Source organism: Bubalus kerabau, chromosome 6, assembly GCF_029407905.1.
Source record: "Bubalus kerabau isolate K-KA32 ecotype Philippines breed swamp buffalo chromosome 6, PCC_UOA_SB_1v2, whole genome shotgun sequence".
Lineage (NCBI taxonomy): Eukaryota > Metazoa > Chordata > Mammalia > Artiodactyla > Bovidae > Bubalus > Bubalus kerabau.
Genome location: NC_073629.1, coordinates 55,669,476 through 55,693,304, shown reverse-complemented (window position 1 = coordinate 55,693,304; position 23,829 = coordinate 55,669,476). Strand labels below are relative to the sequence as shown.

The following is a 23,829-nucleotide window of genomic DNA, read 5'->3' as shown; positions in this document are numbered from 1 at the left end:
AGTGACTATCAAAACAGACCCTACATACATAGGTTGTTACATATGACCCACATGTTAATCATGAACCAAAAACCTGTAATGGATACAAAAAAAATAGAAAGGAATGCAAACATATTAATAACACTAAAGAACATTATCAAATCACAAGAGAATAAGAAAGGAACAGAGAACTACAAAAAAGAAAATAAAACCTAGAAAATAATTCACAAAAGGGTGACATGTACATACTTATCAATAGTTACTTTAAATGTAAATAGGCTATATGCTTTAATCAAAGGATATAGGATGGCTGAATAGATAAGAAAAAAACAAGATCCATATATATGTTTACCACAAGAGACTCACTTCAGATCTAAAGACACACATACAGAAAGTGAAGGGATGGAAAAACATATTTCATGCAAATAGAAATAAATATGAATGGAAATAAAACTGGGGTACCAATACTTAGACAAAACACAAATATTTGTCTCTCCTAACAAGAGGCAAAGAAGGGCATTAAATAATGTAAAGGGTTCAAGCCAACAAGAAGATAAAATACTTGGAAATGTATATATACCCAACATAGGAGCACCTGAATAAATAAAACAAATACGGACATAAAGGGAGAGAATAGCAGTAATATATTAATAGTAGGGGATTTTGACACCTCACTTACATCAAAGGATGGGCCATCCAGACAGAAAATCAATCAGGAAACACTGGCCTTAAACAACAGGCAGATCAGACAAACTTAATGGGTATATGTAGAATATTCTACACCAAAACAGAATACAGCTTTTTTGCAAGTGTAAATGAAATTTTCTCCAGAATAGATCAAATGGCATGCCACAAAACAAGACTTCATAAATTTAAGAAGGTTAAACTCATATCAAGTATCTTTTCCAACTACATAGTATGAAACTAGACATTCATTACAAGAAGAAAACTGGAAAAATAGGATAGTACTTGGCATAAATGTTTATTATTGTCATAAGAAATCTATTCGAACCATGCAAATACACATATTCACATAACACATACATATTACATTTTGTTGTTTGTGACAGTTAGGTACAAAAAGTACCAAGGTAAACAGGTAGACACATAAGGAAGCTTCAATTCAGTCTCAAGAGTTACACTTAGAGCTAGTATAGGTCCTCTGGAGAGAGGTAAAATTGAATGTGTGTTTTATTTAACTTTAAGTTCTTCTGTTGTTTTAACCTCTTTGCTTCTTTATTCTTTACTGTTTACTCTTTGTGACTCAATTAAACAGATGCCAATATAGTCATGCAGAGAAATACAAAATAGTGCCAACACAGTCAGGTGAAAACAATAACAATAAAATTGTAGGAGCAATTTGAACTAAAGCTAGAACTCAGATCTTAAACTCTGTCTAAAATGAAAAGGAAGAATTTTCTTTTCTCTAGGTTGGCTGGTCATATTGTTCGGATTCACAGGATAATTCAAATTAAGAAGCAAATGGGACTCTAATACATTCTTTTGAAATTTAAGGAAATTGAATTTGGGTCACAAGTAACAAGTTGACAATTGATGGACAGAGTTGAATAAGTCATCCAATTAATTTAATTCTAATATATACATATATCTGTAAATTATTTTTGCTTTCAATTGCTAAATGTAAACATAATTATTCTATTTTGCTATCTATTCAGATACTCTATTTCACAAGTTGAGAGTGGAGAACTGACATAAATTTGAAAAAAATGTATAGATTTGACCAAAGGAAGAATTTTAAGATTGCAATTCACGGGGTAAAGGTGGATTATTTTTTTTTTTTTGGAAATTTTAGAGTTATTCTCCTGGTTGGGTTAGGTACAAAACATTTTAGAATTCTAGATTCTTAAAGTATACCAGTTCAGTTCAGTCGCTCAGTCGTGTCCGACTCTTTGCAACCCCACGAATCGCAGCACGCCAGGCCTCCCTGTCCATCACCAACTCCCAGAGTTCACTGAGACTCACGACCATCGAGTCAGTGATGCCATCCAGCCATCTCATCCTCTGTTGTCCCCTTCTCCTCCTGCCCCCAATCCCTCCCAGCATCAGAGTCTTTTCCAATGAGTCAACTCTTCGCATGAGGTGGCCAAAGTACTGGAGTTTCAGCTTTAGCATCATTCCTTCCAAAGAAATCCCAGGGCTGATCTTCTTCAGAATGGACTGGTGGGATCTCCTTGCAGTCCAGGGGGCTCTCAAGAGTCTTCTCCAACACCACAGTTCAAAAGCATCAATTCTTCGGTGCTCAGCTTTCTTCACAGTCCAACTCTCACATCCATACATGACCACAGGAAAAACCATAGCTTTGACTAGATGGACCTTTGTTGGCAAAGTAATGTCTCTGCTTTTGAATATGCTATCTAGGTTGGTCATAACTTTCTTTCCAAGGAGTAAGCGTCTTTTAATTTCATGGCTGCAGTCACCATATGCAGTGATTTTGGAGCCCCCAAAAATAAAGTCTGACACTGTTTCAACTGTTTCCCCATCTATTGCCCATGAAGTGATGGGACTGGATGCCATGATCTTAGTTTTCTGTATGTTGAGCTTTAAGCCCACTTTTTCACTCTCCTCTTTCACTTTCATCAAGAGGCTTTTGAGTTCCTCTTCACTTTCTGCCATAAGGGTGGTGTCATCTGCATATCTGAGGTTATTGATATTTCTCCCGGCAATCTTGATTCCAGCTTGTGCTTCTTCCAGTCCAGCGTTTCTCATGATGTACTCTGCATATAAGTTAAATAAGCAGGGTGACAATATACAGCCTTGACGTACTCCTTTTCCTATTTGGAACCAGTCTGTTGTTCCATGTCCAGTTCTAACTGTTGCTTCCTGACCTGCATACAGATTTCTCAAGAGGCAGGTCAGATGGTCTGGTAATACCATCTCTTGAAGAATTTTCCACAGTTTGTTGTGATCCACACAGTCAAAGGCTTTGGCATAGTTAATAAAGCAGAATTAGATGTTTTTATGGAACTCTCTTGCTTTTTCGATGATCCAGTGGATGTTGGCAATTTGATCTATGGTTCTTCTGCCTTTTCTAAATCCACCTTGAACATCTGGAAGTTCACGGTTCACATATTGCTGAAGCCTGGCTTGGAGAATTTTGAGCATTACTTTACTAGCATGTGAGATGAGTGCAATTGTGTGGTAGTTTGAGCATTCTTTGGCATTGCCTTTCTTTGGGATTGGAATGAACACTGACCTTTTCCAGTCCTGTGGCCACTGCTAAGTTTTCCAAATTTGCTGGCATATTGAGTGCAGCACTTTCACAGCATCATCTTTCAGGATTTGAAATAACTCCACTGGAATTCCATCACCTCCACTAGCTTTGTTCGTAGTGATGCTTTCTAAGGCCCGCTTGACTTCACATTCCAGAATGTCTGGCTCTAGGTGAGTGATCACACCATCGTGATTATCTGGGTCGTGAAGATCTTTTTTGTACAGTTCTTCCGTGTATTCTTGCCACCTCTTCTTAATATCTTCTGCTTCTGTTAGATCCATAGCATTTCTGTCCTTTATTGAGCCCATCTTTGCATGAAATGTTCCCTTGGTATCTCTAATTTTCTTGACAAGATCTCTAGTCTTTCCCATTCTATTGTTTTCCTCTATTTCTTTGCATTGATCTCTGAGGAAGGCTTTCTTATCTCTTCTTGCTATTCTTTGGAACTCTGCATTCAGATGATTATATCTTTCCTTTTCTCCTTTGCTTTTCACTTCTCTTCTTTTCACAGCTATTTGTAAGGCCTCCCCAGACAGCCATTTTGCTTTTTTGCGTTTCTTTTCCATAGGGATGGTCTTGATCCCTGTCTCCTGTACAATGTCACGAACCTCATTCCATAGTTAATCAGGTACTCTATCAGCTCTAGGTCCTTAAATCTATTTCTCACTTCCACTGTATAATCATAAGGGATTTGATTTAGGTCATACCTGAATGGTCTTGGTTTTCCCTACTTTCTTCAATTTAAGTCTGAATTTTGTAATAAGGAGTTCATGATTAAAGTATATATATGGACAAAAAAATCCAGACCCTGAAATGAATTGATGCTGTAACTGTGGGATATTACACTTATTCTGCATGTCTGTCTTCACCAATCTATTGTAATTTCTAACCATGTGAGGTAAAGAAGGAGGTGAGTAGGGGAGAGCAGGGGGTCTGTGTCAGGGGGAAAATGATGGTATGTTGGAAAACATATTTTGCCACTTATAGATATAACTACCATTTTTCTACAAGCTACCTCCATCAAAGAGATACATCGATATCTCAGCACGTGTAGAAAGAATGAATATGTAGAAAACCCTGACTATCACACTTCAGATCTTTCTCAGGAATGTCCTATCTTTCATCCATTAACATTGCCTTAGACAAAGATGTTCTGTATGCACTGCATACTGATAACACATTACATATTTAATATATTTTAGCTTCGTTTTTCACAAAAGTTTTTATAGCTTCTGGCCTCATTTACTTTTCAAAGAAAAACAATGAATTGAATGTATTATTACAGCTAAGAAATTTAAATTTCTTTCAGCATTTAAGGGATAAGAGAAAGCCTGAATTGAAATCAGCTTTCACTTGGTACGTAGGGCAAGGAAAACAGGTGTTAATGAAAAATGATTCACTTAGAGCTGTCATTACCAGCATTGTTAATCTATATCAGAAGCCAGTGGGAGGAGAAAAATGCATTAGAAGGTTAATAGTTTTGGAATGACAGTTCAAAAATGAACATTTGAAGTAATGTAAGATCTGCTAAATAACCAACAGGCTGTAAAAAATTATTTGCTTTATTTTTCTGTTAACTATACTCCATGCCAAACTGAGAAGTTGAAAATGAGAAAATTTTGTTTATCTGCTGGTTTTGTTAAATATAACAGAATTTTATCATTATACAGTTATATGCAAACAATGTCTACACTGTGAGCTATAATATATGGGCATAACATAAATAGTATTTATTAAAATAACTGAAGAAAGTAACAAGTGAGCATTTATTTCCCATTATGTATCTCCTCTTGGAGAAGGCGATGGCACCCCACTCCAGTACTCTTGCCTGGAAAATCCCATGGACGGAGGAGCCTGGTAGGCTGCAGTCCATGGGGTTGCCAAGAGTCGGATATGACTGAGCGACTTCACTTTCACTTTTCACTTTCATGCATTGGAGAAGGAAATGGCAACCCACTCCAGTGTTCTTGCCTGGAGAATCCCAGGGATGGGGGAGCCTGGTGGGCTGCCGTCTATGGGGTCGCACAGAGTTGGACACGACTGAAGCGACTTAGCAGCAGCAGCAGCAGCATGTATCTCCTCTATGTATCTATGTTCCTTTGTCTTTATTCATATACTGATGAATATATTATAATGAATTTCAAATTTTAATATGGTTTGATCAGTATCAAAGGTTATAATGTAATTGATTAATGTAATATTTTATTAACTGTTTTAGTACAGAGAAGTATTTATGAGACGTGTTTCAAGTCAGGAAGGCATGCATTTCTTAGGTGAATTACTCGAAGTACAGATTTTATCAGCAAAAGAAAACAGTGCAAATGGATATTGATAATATAGGTAAGCCATTTACCACTATTTAAGAAGTATTTATACTAAAACAAACATAATCTGGAAAAAAAACTTTAAAAAACTTATGTTCCTTTGAGTGAAAGCCCATAAAATATGTTTATACCCAAAATAGGTTGTATGATTATATATCCATTACTAAAAACTTTAAAAAATTCTAATTTATAAGGTCAGTCATTTTCATTCTTTGTTTTAATATAGATAGCTCTGAAGAGCTTTCCATTCTTAGCATGTGAAAAATAGGAAGTGTTTTTCTATGTCACAGATGAACTCATGAGAAAATCTTTGAATATCTTCTCTGCAGCCCCAATTTCAAGTCAATAGATTAAGTGCCCACATTGTTTGCAACTAAGTCACAGCTGTCTAAATTGCTTCAGAAATGTTTAGCAGATTGCTTTATAGCAGGATAACACAGTTTGAACCACAGTTTCTTGAATACATCTTGCTGAGAGCTTATCTCATTCAAATGATGAAGGCAGCTGAAGCATGGTATTTGAATCAACCACATTTTGTTCTAATAAAGGAAAATTTTAGGAAGCTCTAGTTGTGACAGGCAACACAGTAAAGCAATTGAAATGTGGATATTATATTTTACACCATTCAAACTACTTGTGTATATGTGTGTGGTGATATTTTAAAAATAAAATTTTTTCATTTGGCGAGAAGCTTACAGTTAAACTGTAAAAGCAATATACAAATCATGTGAATTGCGAACATATAAAAATAAATATGCAAATGAGTATAATATTCTTTTCCAAAATAGCATCTTTTAATAGGAAACACTTCATAAGAATCTTTACAGAGTGATGTATTTTAAAGTCATTTTTATATTTCATAAGTACTTATAACTAGCAGCTCTTATTTTTAATTAGAAAATACACATCTCTTCAGCCATACCTGAATAAACTATAGATACGAACATGAGGAATGGGTACATTCACATTTAAATTTTAAAAATTCTTATCAAAGAAGTTCTTATAAAGTACTTTCTACACATGAGCTTTACATATACTAGATGCTGTTGTGATTACAGAAGTCTGATATATTTTTTTTTTTACTCAAGAAGCTAAAAATCTACTTGGGAAACATGAGTATAATAGGATCCTAGGGTGTGTGGCTTATAAATATAAACCCAATAAATTGTAGATACTTTAAAAAGTTGTTGAGAAAGTGAATGTGTTATATACAAGTTAACTTTTGTTTTTAACTGATTAGAGAATGTATTTAAATATTTCAGAAAAATTCTATCAATGGCAAGTTTGAGAAGAAGGCTTATCTAAATATCCAGCTTGGAATGTATGCTCCAATTATCTATTGCCATGTATTGAGTTGGTCAAAAATTTCCTTTGATTTTTTTTAAGTAAAAATAAAAAGACACATTTTTCATTTTCACTAAGAACTTTATGGAACAATGGATTCACCATTTTATTACACTACCTTATGCCGTTTTTCAGGTAACTTCATAACTCCATGTTCCCAAAGGTTTTTAAGCAAAGAACTGTTACAGGTGCCTTTTCCAGTCTTCCAGGAAATTGAAAATTTTTTCCATTAAAAGAATTTTGTAAAGACCAAAACAAATGGATACCCAAAGTTGCAACATCTGGTGAATAGAGCAAATGAATCATAACTTCCCAGTCAAGCTGTAAGTTTTTTGCCTGGTCATCAAAGACACATGCAGTCTTATATTATCCTGAAGGAAGATTATGCATTTTTGACTAATTCCAGATGCTTTTCATTGAGTGCTGCCTTCAGTTGGTCTAACTGGGAGCAGTACCTGTTGGAATGAAAAATTTGGCTTTCCAGAGGATCTCATAATAGAGGACTCCATTCCAATCTCACCATATACACAACATCATCTTCTTTGGATGAAGACTGGCCTTTGGTGTGCTTCATGGTGGTTCATTTCATTTGCTCCATGAACTCTTCCATTCCACATTATTGTACAGTATCCACTTTTCATTGCCCATCACAATTTGTTTGAAAAAATGGAACATTTTCATTACATTTCAGTAGAGAATCACATGCAAAAATAAGGTTCCAAAGGTTTTTTTGGCTTACCTTATGTGGAACACAAGCATCAGAGTGATTAACATAACCAAGCTGGTTCAAGTGATTTTCATCACTTGATTTGAATATTTTGAGTATGTCAGCTATCTCCTAGGTGATATAACATTGATTGTTCTCAACTAATGTCTCCATTTGATCACTCTTAACTCCAACTGGTCTATCCGACCATAGAGCATCATTCAGCAAGAAATGTCCTGCAACTAGAATTATCTTACAGAAAAAACAAAATGAACTTTTTGGCCAACCCAATATACCTATTGCTCCCAACCCCTGAAACAAACAATTCTATTATGCTCACAAATTATAAATTCAGAAATTTGGACAGAATATAGCAGGGATTATCTCTTCCCATAATGTTTATGGCCTCAAATAAAATGATTCTAACATTTGGTGACTTGAACAAACAGGGGCTGAAATTGCTGAGACAAGATTTGTTACCAAAATGGTTCTTCACTCACCTGTTTGGGGCCTGGGCTAAGATGATTTGAAGGTTGGGCTTAGCTGGGACTGTCGACCAGAATATTTATATACAGCCTCTCCATGAGGCTTTGGCTTCTCACAGAACGGTGGCTGGATTCTAAGAAAGCTGAGATTAAGAGGGAGTGTTTTAAGAAAGAAGTGTTTTAACATAGTAATGTCTGCAGGAGAAGAAGGGGATGACAAGATGAGACGGTTGGACAGCATCACTGACTCAATCGACAGGAGTTGAGCAAAATCCGGGAGATAGTGAAGAACAGAGAAGCCTGGTGTGCAGCAGTCCGTGGGGTCTCAAAGAGTCAGACACGACTTAGCAACTGAACAACAACGCTTGCCATGACTGTGAAAAAAAATTGTTTTTTTTTTTTTTAAACTGACACAATGTATGTTTACTCTATGACACAATGTAGTCACTCAGTGACTAAAGAATCTGATAGTTACAGATCTGGAGCTTGTATTTTAAAGCTTGAGAAGTAGAACACTTTGCTGACTATAAATTCTATGTAATGGATACTGTGAATTGTCAACCAAAATCCAAATTCCTCTTCTTCAGTAAAAGGGTTGACCCATGACTAGTCAGACAGCACAAGTCTCAGCCTCGTTTGAGGCTGTGTGGTCAAGTACCTACATTCTCACAATGGAAAGGAAACAGAAATGATGTGTGCTACTTTTGAATCTGGGCCTTAAAGCAAAGTACATATCATCCTTCATGCTCTTTTTTCCTTCCTACAAGGTAGATCATGGAGTTGCTTGACCCAGCTTCAACCATGCAATTGAAAATAATGCCACAGAGGATAGTAGAGCAGTAAAATAGAAAGCCCCTGGATTTCTGGATGACCTTATGGAGCATAGCCATTCTGAAAACTTGGATTTCATGTGTGTGAGGGAGTAATACATTTCAGTGTTTTTTAAATCACAGTGTTGTCTGTTAAAAGTTTAGCTTTACTCTAATTTAGACAGTAGATGCACATGACTTAATAGTAGCTGGGTGCTAAAGAAATGATGGTAAGAAAAGCCAACTCCCTGTTGTCCAGCTCCCAAACACTTTAAAATGCTTGGTATGACTGATGTTGCATTCTTTGTGTCCATTCATTTTTATTGACATTTTGCAGTTGCCGAAGTTTTCTTCTCGAGGAAGTGCCACTAGCAAAATGGTCATGTTTTACATAATTCTTTTTTCATACCTATACTCCTTTTCTATTTTGAAAAGGATACATTTTTCATGTACCACATCAATGTTCCACTTGAAAACTACAGAAGTTTGTAATTATTTTGATGTGGTTGTAAAGCTTAAACTCCGGAAATACAGAGATCACACATCCATATTCACATTCAGAGAAATTGTACTAATTCAGAATCATCGGAAGTAGCTTCACAGGTTAGAAGAGCAGTTCACAAAGTGTGGTTCAGGTGGTCAGCAAGGTCAAACCTATTTTCATAATGATATTAAGGTGTTGACTCATCTTTTTCACTTTTATTCTCCCACAGATGTAAGGTAGAGTTTTTCAGAGGCTAAGTTCATGGGAAGAGGTCATCACTCTGATAGACAATGAAACGTGAATTTGTATATACGTGTACTTTAAAAACTCTTCAGTTTTTAACTTCTAACACAGTATACATTAGAAGCTGTAACCCACGTAAAAGTTCTTTAGTCTCCAATAGTTTCTTGGTCCAGAAAATTTTAATTTTTAATTATTAAAATGCATTACAGAATACTTTATACATTCCAAAAGAACAAAAAGTTAACAGAAATCTATATACTAACTACCAGATGGTTTGCCAATTGTAGAGTACATTTCACTTGAATTATGTAAACATAGAACACCTTTTTTGCAACAGGCAAATGAATGGCTGCATATTAATTTTTTTTTTTTCCAGTTGACATTTACTCACCAGTGAGATCTCAGAATAAGTATAAAGTACTTGGGAAAGAATCAACTGACCTGTGTTCAAGGACTCTGAAATCACCTTCTTTGTTATTATGTCTCTTTAAACTACAAGCCCCATGAAGACAAAGACTAGTCATGCATTGATAACCATTATACAGCAAGTGACAAGGAGGAAGGACTTTTCTCTTTCCAAAAAGCAGCTTTTTCTGCATCTTTGGACACATGGCAGAAAATAGTCTTTCTAGCACTAGGACCATAACACTTCCCACTCTAGAGCCACCAATTGACCAGCATTTCAATATTCTATTTCCAGTAGAATATTCTATTCTAAACCTGGACCTGTTCTATCATGGTCCATCCATAATTTTATGGATGATCTAGGTAAAGACAAATCAACATGGCTACAGAGACTTCTCTGGTGACAGAAGCGATTCTCAGAGAAGGGAATGAGGCTGAGCAGACGCCTCCAAAAGTACCTGCTATGGTCACTACAGAACTCATGTGTTCTGAACTTTAACAATCTTGCTCTTGAAATTATCTTCATAGAGCCTGACAAAGGGTTCCTAAGGAAGAAAAGGGTGGTGACCAAGTAGCTCTGACTCTGTCTCTCTTCTGAGTTTGCCTCTCCTTTGGGAGTCTCTAACTTTGATTACCACTGTTACTTTACTTTTATTCCTTGGGAGTAGGGAGTTATTCTTTCTTTTTTTTAACACTAACGTTGCAAAAACAATAACAAAACAAAAACAAAAAACCTTTCCATGAATTTTCCATAATGCTGTTGGAGAATTTCAAAAAACACTTTACTATTTAAGAACAAAAGAGAAATTGAAAAATACAAGGTAATAAAAACAGTGTGACTCACAAAGTAAAGGTTTCTGACCCTTTCCCTGGATATACAGTTCTTGTCTCATTTCTAAGAGAAAACAGAAGCCTTACCATTTGAATAGCTGACTGTCTCTTGCCAGCAGCCCAGAACACAACAAAAAATAAAGTTCAAGTCTACTAGGATTTTTACTGTAACAGTTCTTCTTTCTTAAGAAAATAGAAGATACTTTCTAATTATTGTTAATTAAAACTATTCTACATGTTTGGTCATTTCTATTTCTTAAAGACTTTATTTTCTTGGACTCCAAAATCACTGCAGACAGTGACGACAGCCATGAAATTAAAAGGCACTTGCTCCCTGGAAGGAAAGCTATGACCAACCTGGATACCTTATTAAAAAGCAGAGCCGTCACTTTGCCAACAAAGGTCTGTATAGCCAAAGCTATGGTTTTTCCAGTAGTCATGTACAGATGTGAGCTGGGCGGTAAAGAAGACTGAGAGCCAAAGAACTGATGCTTTTCAACTGTGGTGTTGAAGACTCAAGAGTCCCTTGGACTGCAAGGAAATCAAACCAATCAATCCTAAAGGAAAGCAATCCTGAATTTTCATTGGAAGCACTGTTGCTGAAGCTGAAGCTCCAAAACTCTGGTCACTTGAAACGAAAAGCCGACTCATTCGAAAAGACTCTGATGCTGATGGCAAAAGGAAAAGGGGGTGGCAGAGGATGAAATAGTTAGATAGCATCACCAACTCAATGGACATGAATATGAGGAAACCTCAGGAGATAGTGGACGACAGAGAAGCCTGGCAAGCTGCAGTCCCTGGGTTCATAAAGAATCGGACACGACTTAGTGACTAAATAACAAAAACAACTTCTTAAAGACCTTTAAAATATCCATGAAAAAAATTAATAGCTACCTTCATAACTAGTGACACAATTCAGATACTTTTTAGGTCTTTAATTTCTTATATGGAAATTAAATTTTAAAAACCCTCTTTTTCATAATTTTTTCCATTGTTAACATAAATGATAACATAACTTGAGATGAACTGTATTTAGGATTCTCTAAAGACATTTGCAAGTAGGGATTAAATACAACTCATTTGAACCAACATGATATATGTGTCCATTAAAACTTTTTCAAGTGTGCTTCATTTTGATAAATACATTCCACAATCTATTACTTGATCTTTCTCCTCACTATTCCCCCCATCATAGACTGGGATCTGGGTAGTAGTATGTTAAGCTAATTTACTGTTTAAATCACTTTTTTTTAGATTCTCAGGCAGTTTTTATATTGTCTTGACTCCCTTTTGTATTATTCTCCCCAACATAAACTAATATCAGAAATAATTCCTATAACTTTAAAAACTTTTTATGCTGGTTGCTTACATTTACATGTGATACCTGAAATTAAAATTACTATCAATACTTGATTTAGCATTGGAAACATGTAAAGTTTGAAGTCTTTTTCTTTGGTAAAAATATTAGAGAGATTATAATGTTTTGAGTTCAATTTAAATAAGGAATCTATTTTAAAGTACTTATAGCAGCATGCTGTAGGTTTAAACAAGCACAGGATTGGTAATTAGGAGACTAAGATTCCAATTTCCATCTCTGCCACTAATAATGTTTCCATGTTAATTAGTTAAGTAAATTATGGCTTATTTTCTTCTACCTATAATAAGAATTGGACTCAACATTTAAGTCTCTTCTAGTTTTAAAATTCCACAGTACTAATAGGTGAACACTTTTATATCTGTTTATTTTTAAAAAGAATGCTCATTGGCTATCTAACTCCTTACATAGGTATTTTTAAATTACATCATTATTAAGCACTTGCTATGTGTGTCAGCCATCTTAAATCCATTCTGGAAAAGGGCAAGAGAAAAACAAGCAAAATATATCTCATGCATTTGATGCCATTGAACTGTACACTTAAAGTTAGTTGATATATGTTTATTACACACAGACTATATATATATATATATATATATATATGTATCAGTTCAGTTCAGTCGCTCAGTCATATCCGACTCTTTGTGACCCCATGGACTGCAGCACGCCAGGCCTCCCTGTCCATCACCAACTCCCGGAGCTGACTAAAACTCATGTCCATCGTGAAAGTGATGCCAACCAACCATCTCATCCTCTGTCGTCCCCTTCTCCTCCTGCCTTCAATCTTTCCCAGCACCAGGGTCTTTTCAAATGAGTCAGTTCTTCACATCAGGTAGCCAAAGTATTGGAGTTTCAGCATCAGTCCTTCCAATATTCAGGACTGGTTTCCTTTAGGATGGACTGGCTGGATCTCCTTGCAGTCCAAGGGACTCTTGAGTCTTCTCCAACACCACAGTTCAAAAGCATCAATTCTTTGGCACTCAGTTTTCTTCATAATCCAACTCTCACATCCATACGTGACTACTGGAAAAACCATAGCTTTGCCTAGATGGACCTCTGTTGGCAAAGTAATGTCTCTGCTTTTCAGTATGTAGTCTAGGTTGGTCATAGCTTTTCTTCCAAGGAGTAAGTGTCTTAATTTCATGGGTGCAGTCACCATCTGCAGTGATTTTGGAACCCCTCAAAATAAAGTCTTTCACTGTTTCCATTATTTCACTATCTATTTGCCATGAAGTAACTGGACTGGATGCCATGATCTTTGATTTCTGAATGTTGAGTTTTAAGACAACTTTTTCACTCTCCTCTTTCACCTTCATCAAGAGGCTCTTTAGTACCTCTTCACTTTCTGCCATAAGGGTGGTGTCATCTGCCTATCTGAGGTTATTGATACTTCTCCCAGCAATCTTGATTCCAGCTTGTGCTTCATCCAGCCTGGCACTTCGCATGATGTAATTTGCATATAAGTTAAATAAGCAGGGTGACAACATACAGCCTTGATGTACTCCTTTCCTGATTTGGAACCAGTGTGTTGTTTCATGTCCAGTACTAACTGTTGCTTCTTGACCTGCATACAGATGTCTCAGGAGGCAGGACAGGTGGTCTGTTATTCCCATCTCTTGAAGAATTTTCCACAGTTTGTTGTGATCCACACAGTCAAAGGCTTTGGCATAGTTAATAAAGCAGAAATATATGTTTTTCTGGAATTCTCTTGCTTCTCCGATGATCCAGTGGACGTTGGCAATGTGATCTCTGGTTCCTCTGCCTTTTCTAAATCCAGCTTGAACATCTGGAAGTTCACAGTTCACAGTACTGTTGAAGCCTGGCTTGGAGAATTTTGAGCATTACCTTACTAGTGTGTGAGATGAGTGCAATTGTGTGGTAGTTTGAACATTCTTCAGCATTAACTTTCTTGGGGATGGAATGAAAACTGACCTTTTCCAGTCCTGTGGCCACTGCTGAGTTTTCCAGATTTGCTGGCATACTGAATGTAACACTTTCACAGAATCATCTTTTAGGATTTGAAATAGCTCAATTGGAATTCCATCACCTACCTCCACTAGTTTTGTTCATAGTGATACTTCCTAAGACCCACTTGACTTTACATTCCAGGATGTCTGGCTGTAGGTGAGTGATCACCCCATCATGGTTATCTGGGTAGTGAAGATCTTTTTTGTATAGTTCTTCTGTGTATTCTTGCCATGTCTTCTTAATATCTTCTGCTTCTATTAGATCCATACCATTTCTGTCCTTTTTTCTTGAAGAGATCTCTAGTCTTTCCCGTTCTATTGTTTTCCTCTATTTCTTTGCATTGATCACTGAGGAAGGCTTTATCTCTCCTTGCTATTTTTTGGAACTCTGCATTCACATGGGTATATCTTTCCTTTTCTCCTTTGCCTTTTGTTTCTCTTTACTTAGCTATTTTTAAGGCCTCATTAGACAACCATTTTGCCTTTCTTTTTCTTGGGGATGGTCTTGATCACTGCCTCCCGTACAATGTCACAAACCTCCATCCATAGTTCTTCAGGCACTCCGTCTATCAGATCTAATCTGTTGAATCTATCTGTCACTTCCCCTGTATAATCATAAGGGATTTGATTTAGGTCATACCTGAATGGTCTAGTGATTTTCCCTACTTTCTTCAATTTAAGTCTCAATTTGCAATAAGGAGTTCATGCTGAGCCACAGTCAGCACCTGGTCTTGTTTTTGCTGACTGTATAGAGCTTCTCCACCTTCGGCTGCAAAGAATATAATCAATCTGATTTCAGTGTTGACCATCTGGTGATGTCCATGTCTAGAGTCTTCTCTTGTATTGTTGGAAGAGGGTGTTTGCCATGACCAGTGCATTCTTTTGGCAAAACTTTAGCATAAACTCAGGCTTCGTGGTGGCTCACTGGTAAAGAATCTGCCTGCAACGCAGGAGACTTGCAGGAGACATGGGTTCAACCCCTGGGTTGGGAAGAAAGGAAATGGCAGCCCACTCCAGTATTCTTGCCTAGAAAATCCCATGAACAGAGGAATTTGACATATATGTATATGTATATATACATACATACACATGTATCTGAATTTGGTGGGACCCCAACATTTCACAATTGCCATATAAAATTGCATTACAGTTTTGGATACAAGTTGGTTTCTCCAAAGGACTCAGTCACTTTGGGGACAAAGACTTTCTTAATCCTAGCTGTAGTTCCAGGGTCTAGAACACTGTCTGGCTCTTACAGGGAGCACATTCGTTCTGGCTTTTCCAAGTATTTGATATATTTTAATTATCATTTTCAACCAATCAATGTACTAAACATGTTGTTACCGTTTAGTTGCTAAGTAGTGTCCAAGCCTTTGAGAGTCCATGGACCATAGCCTGCCAGGATCCTCTCTCCAAAGGATTTCCCAGGCAAGAATACTGGCATGGGTTGCCATTTCCTTCTCTTAAGAGCTCCTTCCCACCCAGGGATCAAACCCACATTTCTTGCTTGGCAGGCAGATTTTGGCGAATTCTTTACCACTGAGCCACCTGGAAATCCCAATGTATTAAACATATGATCAGTTTTTAAACGTTTGAAATACTTATCAGAAAAAATCTTTATCATGTGGAGTTCAGAAAACATCAAAGAACACTAGACCTTCAACAAATGTTTGTAAAACAAATGCATTAGACTTTAGAAGACAAAAAGATAAACTTAAACCCTAGCATCAGCCCAACAGATCTTACATGCAGCAATAAAAGTTCAGGACAGCATACTTAAAAAGTATGCTAATGAAATCATCCTTCAAGTAGCTATCTAACTAAACAATCGCTATCACTTTCCTTAAATAGCTTTTAACAAAGCCAAGGTGTCTCAGTCTCATATAGTAAGTCACCCAGTTGCCTAGAATATCCATTCACTGCTCAGACAAAAGCTAAGGGTCGGAGATTTTATTGACATTCCTGAATACTACAGTGTCATTTCTTGAACCCAAACTTAAGACTATCTAACTCTAGGTTACTAATAGACAGGTTAGCTTGGATGTTTACTACACCAGGGAAAGCTGGCTTTTCCCCATTCATGAGGTAAAACCGTCCCACCTCCTTCACTTTAGATTCAGTTAAATAATTCAAGAAACTACCTAATTAAATTCTAAGCTCAGCGGAATGCTACAGCCAAACCATAGTGCTAGCGGTAATCGGTCTGCCAATGCAAGAGACTCAAGAGAGGAGGGTTCGATCCCTGGATTGGGAAGATCCCTTGGAGGCGAAAAAGGCAACACCCTCCAACATTCTTGCCTGGAAAATTCCACGGACACAGGAGCCTGGCGGGCGACGGGTCCATGGGATTGCAAAGAGTCCGACACGAGTGAGCACACACACACACACATACATACATATACCATAGTGCAGCGCTTGGGAAATGATATTTTTAAAACACCGTGCATTAAAAGTTGCCAAAGGTCGAGAGCCGCTAACACGTCTTGAAATGTACAGACCACACCCAAGTTTCACCAGCTGAGCACCTTACTGGTCGCGGAGCGGCGCAAAGCAGGAGAGAGAGCAAAACGCAAGATTAATCGCTTGGGCTGCGGACTAATCTGTAAGATTTGAGTCTCGAAACGTTTGGTGTTGTGGAGGTTAGAAAGGGGTCCCTTTGCGTTAGGCCTAAACTTGGGCTAGAAAAGAGAAAGGGGCCTGGCGAAAAGAAAAGGAGTATGCTCCCGACTTCCAGCGTTCTCGGCAGGGCCGTTAAACGCAGCAGGAAAGCGGGCGTGTGTTTTCTTCTTCCATTTCCCGCCTCCCAGGAGACGCGAGCCCAAGCCGTTCCCCCCCTTTTCACCCCAACGGGGTCCAATGGCAGTCCCCGCCGCGGAGTCGCGTCGGAAGCCATCCCGCCCTTGGGGTCCCTACGCCCCACCTTCCCAGCCCGGCGGGAGGCGGTGGCCGTGGCCGTCACGTGACCTGCCTGCCGCCAAGTGAGGCCGCTTTTGCGACGAGGTGACAGCCAAATGGTGCGACAGGAGGAGCTGCCGCCGCGGCCGCACCGCCCTGCACCGAGAGGCTTAAGGCGGCTCCTGGCGTCGCCCAGAGGCAGCGACTGAGCAAAGGAGTCCGGCGCAGACGGGCGGGCGAGCGGCGGCGGCGGCGGCGGCGGCGGCGGCGGGCGGCGAGGGGGAGCCCGCTACGAGTACCCTCGCTCCCCGCCGCTCTCCATGAACCTAAGCCGCGCCTCCAGCAGGGGCTGCGCCTCCATGAATCCCTAGGTTTTTTCTTTCTCTCCCCACTCCTCATCCCCCACCCCGGATCCCGTCCCGCCTTCTCCCTTCGCCGGCAGCGGCTGCGTCCAGGTGCGGAGTTCAGAGCGGATCGCAATGGCGTCCAATCCCGAACGGGGGGAAATTCTGCTCACCGAACTGCAGGTAAGGGCCGCGGCCCGGGCGCGAGGAGGTGGCGGAGGAGAGAGGGAGGGAAGGAGAGGGTCTGGCTCCGGGTAGGGGGCCGTGGGGAGCCGTGTGGCCGCCGCGCCCCTAACCCGCTAAGTGCGGAAACTCGGGGATGTCACTCGGGAGCCGCTTCCTTCTGAAGCCAGAGCCTTTGGCCCCGCCGGAGCCCTGGCCTGCCACCGCTTTAATTTGACTCTACCCACCAGAGGGACCCCATCTTGCGGCCGAATTCCGCTCTCACCCGGTGCGGGGGCGGCCAGTCCGCTGCCCCCTTCTTAGTGTCAGAGCCGCCCGCGGACACCCCTGGCGCCCCCTCCCTCCTCTTGGCCGGGCCCCGCCCCGCCTTTCCCTCGAACACCGCTCCTTAAACTCCTTTGAATGACTCCTAAGCTGTTTTCTCGTCCCTCCCCTTCCCCTCCGACTCCGCACAAAGAGCGCCCCCGTAACTTCCAGCCCCCAGACAAGTTTTTTTTTTCTTTTTTTTAAGAAAAAAAAAAAAAAAAAAGGGAGTGGGGGGAAGTATCTCACCAAATGCTTGCTTCACTTCACCAGCCCTCTTCAGGTGACTAGATTTTTTTTTCTTTTTTATCTTGCGGGCCACTCTTTTTTTTTTTTTTTTTTTAAACGACTAGATACAGGTCCCCTTCTCAACTACTCCCCTGCTCAGATCCGGAAGCCCAGATGCTGATGCTTTTCAGGCTTTCATTTTCCCTCGTTTGAATACCAGAAAAAGAGCTACAGAAGTTGTTTACAAAGGGCAAAGCAGTCGACTCAGGGAAAATGTTGGGCACCACATGCTTGCAGAAGACGAGAACAGAATAGATCGCTTAATTAGTTAAGTCCACGTTAAGTAGCAATATTATTCTTTCCATTTTCCAGCTAAATATTTGATGATGTAGGCATGATTTTTGTTTTTAGACCTCTATGATGTGCGCTACCTTGTAGAGTTTATTTTTTTACTTTGGAGTGTACCAGAGATGTTTACATCTGGATTAAAGTTTCATGCTTGTTCTCTGACTTAAACTTATTTTGGTCTGTTTAAATATAGTCGTTTTCTAGCTACTTAAAGATTGAGATGGAAATTAAGAGAAGAAAAAAATAGCCCACTTACATTGATTTGTGTGTGTGTGTGTGTGTGTGTGCTGGGCAGTTAACTTTTTTGAGAAGGCTTAATCTAGGCATCCTGAAGGATTGATTCTTGATTTCAAAATTCAGTTGCTTCTACATTTTTTGCTGTTTAAATATATTTTTCGGTAAAATCCTGTATTAGTTGGTTTATTGTGCATTTAGATGTAAGCTTGACGGTACTGTTGTAATACTTGATATTTCCTCCATAAAAAATAGAAATTTCAGTAAGGTGTATCAATGCACCTTTGTGAGTTTGGAATCCTTTAGAAACGCACAGCTGAATTTCATATTACTGAACATGTTGCTGTATAGTGTTCTAATTACTCTTAGCTTTTTCTAAGGAGGTCTTACAACATACCAGTTTGCTAAATGAATGGAATTTGTTTTATTACTTTACATGAGCTTTTGAAGTGAAATTTGAGGCACATTGGAAACGCTTTCCATTATCTAGCCTTGAAATATGAAAAGCCTACTAATGACTGAAAAAAACCTTGGAAATGACAAGAGAATTTTCTTTGAGTAGAGTGGCTTCAGAATCATAAAGTATTTGGTATCCTTATTTGTATTTATAGAGAGTTGACATAAAAGATTTTTACTTTAGCACTGAATGTGAAAATATATTTTCATCTATATTAAAATATAAGATTTAGGAACTTTTGATAAGACCGTTTTTTACAGTAACAAGGAAGCATGTTAAATAAATAGGAATATTTAAACATGAGTATTTTAAAAATGGGACCAAACTAGGGGAACATCCAATCTAAAGCTAAACTTTTAAATAAACTAAAATATAACTCCCTCCAGAAAAAGCATAGTTTCTATTAAAAGTGTTACTGATAGGCTCTCATGTATATCCAGGGCATTTTTCTTGGTATACTTGATTCTTAGTTCTAATAAAGGTTATTGCATTTGAACTTTATCATGTTTATTAAAATAATTGAGAATAGTATTTATATCAGCACTCAAGATAAACCATGATAAAATTTGCTTCACAAGTATTATGCATCTGTTCAGACATTCTATTATTTCATTGGGTTATGAAACTAGAATATAGTAACCAAGTATTTATCAAACTTGTTTGGAGAACCAATTTTTAAAAACTGTCTAAGTTGTTTGAATTTATTTAAATTGAAAAGTTGTTTAATGTGAGGTTCTTAATGCTTTTCTGCTGTACAGATTTTAAGTATTTAAATAGTAATTTGTATAGCAAAATTTTAAATTGTTTAGTTGAAAACTGTTACTTTCCCTTATCTCACTGACAGTTACATGTTACAGCCTCTTTTAATGAAATTGATATTTATTTAGAAATATTGTATATCCAACTTTTAAAAATTTATTTTTCAAATTATATTACGGAATTTGAAATACTTTACTACTTGAGATGAAACCAGTAACTTTTGGTTATGAAAAGACAAAGAAAACCTGAAACCAGTCTTGTTAATTACTGTAATATTTTTGTATAATGTAATATTCTTCACTCTTGTTAGTCATTTAGGAGGCTTATTCAGCAAGGAATCATTAGTAAAGTATACACAAACTTTGGCTGGAGGCTTTAATGTGTAAGGAAGAATATTTGCTGTGGTAAAAACAAAAATAGGCTGTTAAAAAATATAAACTTGGTTGGTAATTTCTAATTATCTCTTATAATTAACTTATGTCCTGTTCTCTTGTTTTTTATTTGAAGTGTAGTGGGAAAATTAGTGAGATACTTTTGTAAAGCCAAAGAAATTAAAGTTTAATACCACAAAAACTGAATGAAAACTATATAAAGAATCTCAAAATGAAAATTTTGGCTACGACAGTAATTTTGTAGAGTGCAGACTCAAATATTGAGTAGCATACTAATAAAATTACCTGGTTGATTATTGGAAATTCATCTTCATCAGAATGGTTAATAAAGTGTTGGGAATCAAGTTCCCTTCTCAGCAGAATTTGTTTAGGTAGAGGTGACTTGCTTAAGTGGAAGGTTGAGTTAATTAGTCTTAAATTACAGGGATTCATTTCAAGAAACATTTATTGAGTAGCTACCAAAGGTATATCAGAGGGCATAAAGATGACAGGATATGGCTTTCACTTTCTACAGGAAAGTACAAAAACATTTCTTGATTATCTGCACTATGTCAAGCAATGTACTTGGTACCCTGTGTACTTTATATAATCTTGAAAACCATCCAGTACAGTTAATGTTGTTATTTCCATTTTACAGATCAGGAAACTTAAGTTCAGAAATAGTAAGTCATTCATGTTCACACTATAAGTCTTGAGCTTGAGTTTGGATTTATATCTTTCCCACTATACCATTTGTAATATGTGGACCCATAAATAAATATTTTGTATTCTGATGTTGTAAATATGTGAACTTTCTAAAAATTGACCCAGAATATAGTTAAACAAAGCTAACTTTAATTTAAACTTCTCTTTATTAGGTTCCTCTATAACAAGGAAAAGTGATTTCCACATTTAGTTAGGTCATTTGACAGTACTTTATTACTGCAAATAAGGTGTAGCATTCTATAAAGAATAACAGTACAAATAACCTTTTTTTCAGGTTTTCTTCATTTAAAATTACTGTTTCTGATGAAAGTTGTCAAACGTTTGCTCAAAACTTTCCAAAAGATTTCATATTTTTCTGTAGACTATCCATAAGATAAACTTTGCTTTAAAAATTTAAGCTATGTAACCAGGCTGTGCATATGACACTGAGTAAGTACTCAATACATTAATTCAAAGGTTCAGTTTGTCACCTAGGATGTCTTGACTGTTAGAAGTTGCTTATGATTACTTAGTTCTCTTTAATTTACATAGCTAATCCCTTGTCCCCAGAATATTCCCTTTAAAAGTTCAAAAGGATTTCTGCACTAGTTATGTTAAATCTACATATGAAGTGAAGTGAAGTGAAGTCGCTCAGTCTTTCTGACTCTTTGCGACCCCATGGACGGTAGCCTACTAGGCTCCTCAGTCCATGGGATTTTCCAGGCAAGAATACTGGAGTGGGGTGCCATTTACTTCTCCAGGGGATCTTCCCACCCAGGGATCGAACCCGGGTCTCCCGCATTGTAGGCAGACGCTTTACTGTCTGAGATACCAGGGAATTTTACCCATTTGATGGGAAATTAGGAGGTGACATCTATTTTGCAGTGATACTGAAAAGTAGACAGTGTCTGTGTTGTGAGGATTAAGACTTCAGTGTGAGTTGGAGGAATGTAGTATGAGAATGTAGGCACATGGGTAAGACAAGTTTCACAGCTTTTTTCAAGTTATCAATGGCTGGATGGCATCACTGACTTGATGGACGTGAGTCTGAGTGAACTCCGGGAGTTGGTTGATGGACAGGGAGGCCTGGCATGCTGCGATTCATGGGGTCGCAAAGAGTCGGACAAGATTGAGCGACTGAACTGAACTGAACTGGATGTAATACAGGTTTATTCTAGAAAATCAGGAAAATGCAGAAAAGCGCAAAGAAAATAAAATGTGTTCATAGTCTCATAGTTCTATCAGTCAGTTAACTGACAAACTTTTCGAACGTATGAGTCCGAGGGCATTTGAGTTCATTTCCTCTTTTTCTTCCTTTTTATTAAAAAAAAAGAGGGAGAGATACTTGACATATAATGTGTAATTTTAAGGTATACAACATACTGATTTGTTACTTTTTCTTCCTTCTATATCCTATATTGCTGCTGCTACTGCTGCTGCTAAGTTGCTTCAGTCGTGTCTGACTCTGTGCGACCCCAGAGACGGCAGCCCACCAGGCTCCCCTGTCCCTGGTATTCTCCAGGCAAGAACGCTGGAGTGGGTTGCCATTTCCTTCTCCAATTCATGAAAGTGAAAAGTGAAAGTGAAGTTGCTCAGTTGTGTCTGACTCTTAGGGACCCCATGGACTGCAGCCTACCAGGCTCCTCTGTCCATGGGATTTTCCAGGCAAGAGTACTGGAGTGGGGTGCCATTGCCTTCTCCGATATCCTATATTACTTACTAGAAATTTACAGAGAAATGAGGTTCATAGAGTTTTAAGACAGAAATAACTATAAGTTAAAAGTTGCCACTAGTTCTTGATAAATGGATCTAATTAGTTTTATTGACTGTTTTTGTCTCAAAATATTTTGATTTTGAATAAGTCTTTGTGCTGAAACTAGTGTTATAAAATGATAGCTCTAAAATGGTCACGTTTTCTTATTGTCTCTAATTAGTACAATAGAGATTAGTTCTAGTCTCCTTACAGCTCCTACTATTCACAAATGATCAATATATTTTTTAAATTATTTTAAGTTTTTATGTATTTGTTTTTGGCTGCGCTGGGTCTTCATTGCTTTTCAAGAGCTTTCTCTAGTTGCCGCGAGTGGAGGCTGTGGTGTGTGGAGCATAGACTCCAGGTGCACAGGCTTCAGTAGTTGTAGCACGTGGGCTCAGTAGTTGTGGTGCATGGGCTTAGTCGCTCCACACCATGTGGGATCTTCACAGACTAGGGATCCAACCCACATCCCCTTCATTGGCAGATGAATTCTTATCCACAGAGTCACCAGGGAAGTCCTGTTATCAGTGTTAAGTAGGAAAGGTATGGACAGGGAGGCCTGCTGCTGCTACTGCTGCTTAAGTCGCTTCAGTCGTGTCCGACTCTGTGCGACCCCATAGACGGCAGCCCACCAGGCTCCCCCGTCCCTGGGATTCTCCAGGCAAGAACACTGGAGTGGGTTGCCATTTCCCTCTCCAATGCATGAAAGTGAAAAGTGAAAGTGAAGTCGCTCAGTCGTGTCCGACTCTTCGCAACCCCATGGACTGCAGCCCACCAGGCTCCTCCATCCATGGGATTTTCCAGGCAAGAGTACTGGAGTGGGGTGCCATTGCCTGGCGTGCTGCAATTCATGGGGTCGCAAAGAGTCAGACAAGACTGAGTGACTGAACTTAACTGAACTGAAGGGCACTTTCCAGGTGTTTTCTGTTGGCCCCAGGGCTTTGCATCTGATTCCTTGGGCTCTCCTCTCTGATTTTTAAATTTGGCAACAGTAAATTTTCATGCCTCTTATCATGTAGTTCCTCTGTGTCTATTTTTAAACAAATGGGAAGAGTGGAGTGG

General features: G+C 38.4%; 1 protein-coding gene across 4 annotated transcripts in view; it reads left to right on the top strand.

Moving 5' to 3' along the window:
- PKN2 (protein kinase N2) overlaps positions 1-23,829 on the top strand; it is a 157,650-nt gene that overhangs the window by 7,088 nt on the left and 126,733 nt on the right. For 2 of the 4 annotated variants that reach the window (XM_055585258.1, XM_055585257.1), the window contains exon 1: positions 17,173-17,606. The exons of 1 other annotated variant lie outside the window; for it this stretch is intronic. In XM_055585258.1, the coding sequence (XP_055441233.1) occupies positions 17,559-17,606 (48 nt within the window). In that variant the 5' untranslated portion in view covers positions 17,173-17,558. Of the gene's footprint in view, positions 1-17,172; positions 17,607-18,250; positions 18,465-23,829 lie in introns of those variants that run through there. One more of the 4 variants, XM_055585260.1, reaches the window with a different exon arrangement.